Raw genomic sequence first — 8,533 nt, 5'->3', positions numbered from 1 at the left:
TGACAACTCTGATTTCAGCAGAATTGTTACAATCGAAAAATGCCTATCTGCAATGCTAAATGAAATATTGCAGTTCCGGGTAATTCGGAGAAGGACCGAGTGGCAGGATGGGCCTCGACCTGCTCGCAGCCCACACACACTGCTGCATGGAGTTCGGCATGTCGTGGCCAAATCCTGTCGTAAAGCATAGCAGTATTCAAACCAAACTTCGGTTTGCTGAAGCTTTACATTTTAGTATACAGTAAGCTTTCTATGTTGGAATTTCAAATTTTCCTCTCTGGAATTTTCCAAATGAGGAAAGGCCACTATCTCATAACTCCAAAAGCTGAAAGATAAATTCTGAAATTAGAATTAAATCGTTCCTCCATTGGAAATGCTGCACAAAAAGCCTGCACTGAATGACTTTCTTTTAACTGTAATTACCATATACATGTTAAGTCATGTACATATATCTGCAACACATTCAGTTTGCTGTACAAGAAAGTGAAGTAAGAGTTTTGGTGCATGCACCTGTTCACTAAAAACATTCCAAACTGTCAAGTCATCAACATGTTCTTTATTTTTATAATTTTAACTTAAAATAGTGATCCAATATTCCAAAAAAGAATTTAAAAATGAGGATTTGTTTCACTGCCAGAATGGCTATACAGATATATTTTACGAGACATACATGAGTGCCACCCAAACAAAACATTCATTACATACTGACGATACATAGTTATTTTCAGTAATTGCTTCTGAGAGAGAGAACAGGCTGTAATTGTGCCTTATGAGTCTGATTAATCCCTTGGATTTACACTCTTTTCTTACAAGTTTCACCTATACATCTACCTTCTGAATATTCAACGTTACCTCCTCCTTTACTGTTTTTCTCTCATTTCAGCGAAGAAAGTTGTCACTGCTACTTCAATGAAATGACAACTCTAACTGCAGTGGCTTTTCAACAGCCATGCTCAAATTGGTATTTGATGAAACTTTAAATGAATGAGGATGTATAATTCAAATATTTGTTCACTATTATACACAGACAGGGTGATGAAATTGAAAACAAGATGGATATCAAATTTAACCTTTCTGAATCACAGGTTCGTTTTTCAGTTAGCTGGTGAGAAAGCAAACAGAAAACGTGTAGGGAAGAACCAAGCTATTCACGAAATTGACTCGAGATGTATAGGAAGGTTACAGTAGCACATAGCATATGAAATCCAAGCAAGTGGTTAAGAAATTAATTCTTAGCAACAAGATAATGGTCATGGGCATAAAATAGAAGCAATGAGAAATATAGCTACACAAAGCTATAGCAATAAAAGACAGGTAAGAGCCTGAGGAATATGACTGCTGGGGAGGAACTTAATGAAATCAATGTGCTGTATTGCAATGCTCTCCTGAAAACAGAAGATGCTAAGGCTATTTTCTGTGTACATTCACTGTAACTGTCAGCTCAGAAGTGAACAATGAATATTTCTTGCAAGTGGGCTAGTGACTAATTAAAAGTCACGATGACCAACTGTTTTCTTCTTTATATGTTAATGGGAAGTCCTTGTCTTACTTGTGTAACCTGGATAATTGAATACTTCTGGCCTGTTTCATCAACAACACACATACACAAATTATGGTACAGTGGTGAAGGAATGATGCTAAAAGAAAATACAGTTTGTGGTTATTTTCCTTAATCAGTACTTTTACCAGAGGATGTACTTAGAGAGAAAAGGGCTTCTTTTTTTGAGAGATGTCCTTTCAAAAAAGTACTGTGTGCTGAAGGCTTTTATATAAAACCCTGTCACATTAAAGTGACCACCACTTATGTTAGGCATCAACATGTAGTAACCACTCAAAGATGGAGGTGGCAGCCCTGGCAATGGAGGGTATGTTAAGCGTGTCAGTGGGACACGGAAAACAGTGCAGTCCTTGCTGTAATGCAGAAATGGTGTTTATTATCTGACATTCAAAGGGCATACTCATTGGCCAAGGGTGATAGCATTTCTGAAATGCCCAAGTTTGTAAACTGTTCGCGTATCACCATAGTTAATGTGTACCATGCATGGCAAAACTGGTGCTGAAGCACCAGTGGCCCATAGACGACAGGGGTGACTGACTAGTGTGTGCGTGTGTGTGTGTGTGTGTGTGTGTGTGTGTGTGTGTGTGTGTGTGCGCGCGTGCGTGTGCATGTGCATGTGTGTTAGTAGACGTGCAACTGACTCCGCCCAGGTGAGCTAAGGGGGCTTAGTCAATGACTCTTCAGAATATGTTGCTGCATATGGGCCTCTGTAGCAAGTGCCTGGTTCATGCAACCATGCTGACTGCTGTTCATCAGTGACAAAGGCTGCAACTGGACGTCTGAATGACAACAGGCGGCCTTTCCAGATGAATCAAATTTTATGCTCCACTGGCATATGTCTGAAAGCGAACACCCTGCAACATATGTTGGAAGGGTCCAAGGAGGAGGGAGCGTTATGGTTTGGGAAATGTTTTCATGGCATTCTTGGATGGAGGGCACTATGGATCAACACAGATATGCATCTATCCTTGGAAACCATGTCCACCCCTGCATACAGTGTGTTTTTCCTCAGCAAAATGGCATTTACCAGCTGGATAATGCAACATGTTGCACAGCTCAAAGTGTGTGTGCTTCATAAGACGAGTTTAGAAACTCCTGGATTTAAAAACAGTCGAAAATCTGTGGGACAACCTTGATCAGGCTGTTCATGCTATGAACCCTCAAGGGAGAAACCTATCACAGCTGATCATAGCAGCAGAGTCCACATACCTCCATTTCCATGTCGGTACCTTCCAGAACCTCACTGACACTTCCAGCACATCTCTCAGCATTCTGGACTACAACAATTGGCTATTTAGGTATAATATAGGTGGCCACATTAATGTGAACAGACAGTGTATATATGGGCAACTCATGACAGAAAGGTCTGCACAGATGAAAGTTCTGTGACATTCAGTTTATGATAATACAAATGATTTGGTTGGTTGGTAGATAACACAACCCAGCAGAACATAAATGACACAATGCTTGGATTCAGACACCGAAAATGTCACGGCAACTGAATCCATCTCACACTGCTCTTAAACATAACAACTTCTGTGAAGGCTACAATTCCATCGTATCTTCATAGGATACTAAGATGAACAAATTTCATATGCCTACCATTAGCACCATTGTCAGTGGACTACCTACACGATTTCCAGTTTATTTCACTTGTTTCATCCACTTGACTAACACGAAATGTGTTACAAAATAAGATGATAGGTTTGAAGGCATATTAATTGTTTATTGTTTGAGTGACAGAATATTGAAGGTAAAAGCATAGAGCTCTAACATATATTTATATTATCAAAGAGATGGTAAGTTCATCAAAATACCAATCAGATACTTGTCATGTACCATTAAGTACTAACACATAAAATGAAGCAATGATTACATTAAAAACTTTTTTCTTCCATATTGACGAAGGAGTTAGTTTCCTTCATTATGGTTCCAGAATCTTGTTTCCACCTCGCCTTTCATATTTTTGCTTCACTATCCTTCTTTATTCATTATCTTCCTTTCTACTGCTGTTATCACTCATAAATAAATTTCACAATTTGTTTCAGTTTCTGATAAAAGTCACACTGTGTGATACAAAGCCCAATTCAAATTTTTAATACGGTAATCTAAGTGCTCCCCACGTGACACACACACGCGCGCCCGCGTGTGCACAATCTCTCAGTTCAGAACTAAAATTGTTGTTTTTTATTTTCTCTAGATAAGAAGTACCAAGTCATCTGCAACCATAATATGGTTTGCTTCTGAGAGTTTATCCATTGCTGCACTAATTTCTTCTTGAGAATATGGTGTGCTCTGCTCACTGTTCGCAAACTCCGTCACTCTGGCCACCGATAATGAATGTGTCCGAGCTTCTCTAAACACCTTTGCCAAGCTCGCTTTGAAACATTTGAACCTGAAATAAAAAATACAGTACGTTAAATACCATGGAATTACATAATTAACAGAAGTGGTATTTTAAAACTTCGTACTTGACTGGGACAGCTACCATAGGATGAAATCTACTTGTAAAATTAATAAACTGCCAATCCACTGCAAACTGAAGGTTTATTTAAACCCCTTGACCATGGTTTCAACATTTTTGTAAAGCATCTCCTTCAGAAGTAAATGACGATAACCTGAGCTTGTTGCTAATGTGCTGAGATATTACACACACAAGTATTAGCAATGTGATGTGTGATGTGTGGTGTGTGTGTGTGTGTGTGTGTGTGTGTGTGTGTGTGTGATACATTTTTATAAACATTGAAACTGTGGTCAAGGGGTTTAAATGAACCTTCTGTTTTGCAACTAATGGCTGTTTATTATGTTTACAAGTAGAGAACAAATTGGCTTGCAAATGTTTTTTGGGAGAGGGGAGAAAAACAATCAATGTCAAATACAATATAATATAATATAATAAAAATTCCATGTGGCTTAATGCCATGGTTCAAGTCTTCAGTGCCACTTTGGCGACATGCCTGCCCCTAACTTACTCCACAGTTTAACATTGAATCCGAACCACATATCACCGAGAGGTGAAGCCAAACTAAAATATTCCAGGGCCTGACTAATTCAATCCAACAACCTTTCCATTTTCATTTTCAAGCATTAACTTTACCACTTGACGATAAAGCACAAACTACATGTCAAATATCAAGGGGAATACAGCCACCCTGAACACTAGATATGGCTCCATAAATGAATACCTGGTATCTGGACAAACTGATTACAGCCAATGGGCTAAATAAAAAAAAAAAAATAAAAAAAGTATAACTTCTCAAATCACATGAAACATCTGCAGCTAAAACAATTTGGTAAAGAAGCGTCTTCTGTAAAGTACACTAAAAGCAACACCAGGAACAGAATTTTTCACTTATTGTGCAAAAATAATACTTTTCCATGGCCATGAGAGTGTGCATTTGGGTGATATGCGATTGTGTGTGTCAAAGTGGATACTACTGCTAGTGCTCGAAAGCTAGCGTGAATGCTGTTTTCTGTTGTGTTACTGTACTCCACACATCAATGCACTAGAGGTGAGTAGTTTTCTTTCTCTTATTTGATGTACAACTTGTTATTAATGTTCGTTAATACCATCAAAAGGTGAATTCAAATAGCAAGACAGTAAAATTGCAATGAAACAGAATGACTGGCCAATACTTAACTTCAGGAGAATACATTCAAAATGCCTTCTATTATAAATATTTGAAGGAGATAAAAGCTTTTGGAACTTTTATAGTCCTCCCTTAGGGAGGAAATGGTTGGGAAGGTTATTCACTTAATTACGCATCATGTTCTATAAACACATTATGAAAGAGCCTTTAGGAAGCACAATTAAGTGTAGTTAACTAGCAGAAGCAGCTACCTGCAGGCAACTTCTGTAAAGTATACTAAATGCAACACCGGGTACAATATTTTATTTATAACGTATAAGTAATACAGCAAAAGAATACTTGGTTACATTTGTTGGCAGTTTGGGGGTATGAAATTTAGTACATGGAGTTACCACCTCCTGGCAGCAGCAATGACTAGACCAGGTGGACATAGGGGTATATAATACAATACTACTTCAATTTTAGTGGCTGGTGGTGTGGTTTCAATGGATGAGAAATCTGGAGAATGTACTGATCAGTGCATCAGCTGAATACCTTCAATGTCAACATTTGTCAGGATAGCACAGGTCTTGAATTATTGTGCTGAGAGATAAAGTCATGGAGATGGCAAAATTGGGCACAGCCAATGGCCTAAACCCATCAGAAATGTACTGACTGCTGTCTAAATGACAGAGAGGTCATCATATTGTGTACAATGTGGCACCCCAACCCACCAAAACAGGTGCTGAGCCGGTACGATGATGAATGCAATTTAGCAATGTCTGTTCTCAGAGCCTCCACATACAAATGCATCTACAGTGATGCTGTACACCTAACAGACTCATCTGAAGCTACGATGTGGTACTGTTCCTTTGTCCACTGTTGTTGATCAGACCATTGTCAGTATGCCTCTCTCTGCTGCCATGTCAAGGAAGGCTGTGGTTACGGCTAATTCAGATTTAAGACATACTCAATGTCTCGTTGTGCTGAGGAATAGGGAAGAAATTTTTTAATATCTGCTTTAGGATGAGTTTTGACTAACAAAACTATGGTGTGAATACAATGATCTCACAGGTACACTCTGAACTGTAGCATCTTCTTGAAAAAAGATTCTGACACTGCAGCTTGTTATAATCAGGTGTCCCCTAACACACTGAAGCATCAGGGAGGAGGAGGGGGAGGGGCAGGAGGAGGCAGTGCCCTGACACTCCTGTACTTCAGGGAGCACCTGATGACAATGAGCTATATTGTCACAAGAAGACACTAAAATCCAGCAGTGTACCTTGAGACCATTGTACAGCATCAGTGCTAGCAAACTATTAAAGGGACCACACCCTGCCTATCTAACCCACATTAATTTAGGCAAGTATTTGACCCATTTCTGAAAAAACTATTTGATGCACGACCTTAATATTTTTACTGTATGTTACACGATGCTAATAATCAACTGTACTAAAATCTACTTTATCCACTTTATAGTTTTTAAGAAATACTTTTTTAAATTTATTAACAAAAATTTTTAGAATGAGATTTTCACTCTGCAGTGGAGTGTGCACTGATATGAAACTTCCTGGCAGATTAAAACTGAGTGCCCGACCGAGACTCGAACTCGGGACCTTTGCCTTTCGCGGGCAAGTGCTCTACCAACTGAGCTATCAAAGCACGACTCGCGCCCGGTACTCACAGCTTTACTTCTGCCAGTACCTCGTCTCCTACCTTCCAAACTTTACAGAAGCTCTCCTGCGAACCTTGCAGAACTAGCACTCCTGAAAGAAAGGATATTGCGGAGACATGGCTAAGCCAGGAGTGCTAGTTCTGCAAGGTTCACAGGAGAGCTTCTGTAAAGTTTGGAAGGTAGGAGACGAGGTACTGGCAGAAGTAAAGCTGTGAGTACCGGGCGTGAGTCGTGTTTCGGTAGCTCAGTTGGTAGAGCACTTGCCCCGCGAAAGGCAAAGGTCCCGAGTTCGAGTCTCGGTCAGGCACACAGTTTTAATCTGCCAGGAAGTTTCAAAAATTTTTAGGTTTTTTCTGCAGAAAATATTTTTTGTGAACTTCCTAATGGGGGAATATTAATGAATGTGGTACCAGAGGGGGCTTTTTACGTTATGCAGCGTCTTTGAAAATTTCATTCACTTATTTATGATAGTTTCTGATATAATGGGGCATATGTACTGAAAATTTTAGTTTGCAGAAAACTGACTTTAAAGAAAAAACTTTTGAAATTTGTTACTTGCAGTTAATTAAAACTGCCCTGCTGCATATGATGGCCCTTCTTTGGCCTATATCAGGTCTTACAGCTTCTTTTTCACCTTCCTGGATGTTTGGCTTGCTTTCTTGGCCATATTAGATGCAGACCTGTCTGCATCCGCTATCCTCATTTTATTGCAATGTTGCAGCCCAGTGACCATATTTTCACCAGGATTAATTCCCAGCTTTTTCAGTACCCAACACTTTCCAATATTACCACAATTTAATGTAATAACAGCATCATGAACTTCTAGTCATTTTATGCATGCCTACAAATACAGTTTTAGGAAGGTTGTTCCAAATTATGCTGTTCAAACATTCATTTGGGTTGTGTATCTGCCCTTGCAGACATTTCCTTAGGAGGTCAGGATGAGCCAAGTCTCTGAAAATAGGTTTAATTGCTGTAATAACAGCAGCAGGAATAGAATGCTGGTGAGAATAAGATTCTCCAGTTGCCTGAGCCCTACCGTATTTGCAGCACAAATTTTCTCCTGATGGACCCAATCGATGACATGGCTTATCATCAATAGAGGATTTATGGAAGAATATGGCCCAAACATCTCTCTTCATTGCCTCCAGATATTCTTTATTTCTCCTCATTGCCATTCCCTGCAAGTTTTCTATTTCAGTTTTAGTTAACCGACCCTGTCTGGTCAACAATTTTCCACCTAATTTTTTTCCTCTCATACCAACAGTTACTTTTTTCAGCATAACGTGCAATGTAGGCGATATAAAGATCTAAAATATATGCAGAAAGGTGGGTGACAGAAAAGTGGGCTTGGCACATAAACACATGTGGTAGGAAAATGCTCGAAAAAAAAATTTTTTGTCAACAAAATCCTTTTCAGAGTACTTAAACAAAAGCTTAATCTATTGAAATATGATGAAAACCAAAAATCGATTTTTTTCGACCTGAACCACGGTGTGGTCCACTTAATATCTTACATCCATATACCAGATACCTTCAACAGAAGTGAGGGACTTACAAGTTCTGTACTCAAGTCTCTTTTGCAGTAAAACTGCAATTTCCCACAATCCTATGAATGACTTGTAGCTTGCCATTTTCTTATCTAAAACTGAGAATGTGGTCACTCCACATAAAATCCCCATACACTGTTACTCCCAAATATTTGTATGCCACAGCAGTCTCTGGCTTAGA

General features: G+C 39.1%; 1 protein-coding gene across 1 annotated transcript in view; it reads right to left on the bottom strand.

Moving 5' to 3' along the window:
* Positions 1 to 534: 534 nt before the first annotated feature.
* LOC126185920 (zygotic DNA replication licensing factor mcm3) overlaps positions 535 to 8,533 on the bottom strand; it is a 114,529-nt gene continuing 106,530 nt past the window's right edge. Inside the window, exon 16 of the mRNA XM_049928168.1 lies at positions 535 to 3,953. Within this exon, the coding sequence (XP_049784125.1) occupies positions 3,755 to 3,953 (199 nt within the window). The 3' untranslated portion in view covers positions 535 to 3,754. The remainder of the gene's footprint in view (positions 3,954 to 8,533) is intronic.

The sequence above is a fragment of the Schistocerca cancellata genome, chromosome 1, assembly GCF_023864275.1.
Source record: "Schistocerca cancellata isolate TAMUIC-IGC-003103 chromosome 1, iqSchCanc2.1, whole genome shotgun sequence".
Taxonomy (NCBI): domain Eukaryota; kingdom Metazoa; phylum Arthropoda; class Insecta; order Orthoptera; family Acrididae; genus Schistocerca; species Schistocerca cancellata.
This window is presented reverse-complemented; position numbering and strand designations above follow the sequence as displayed.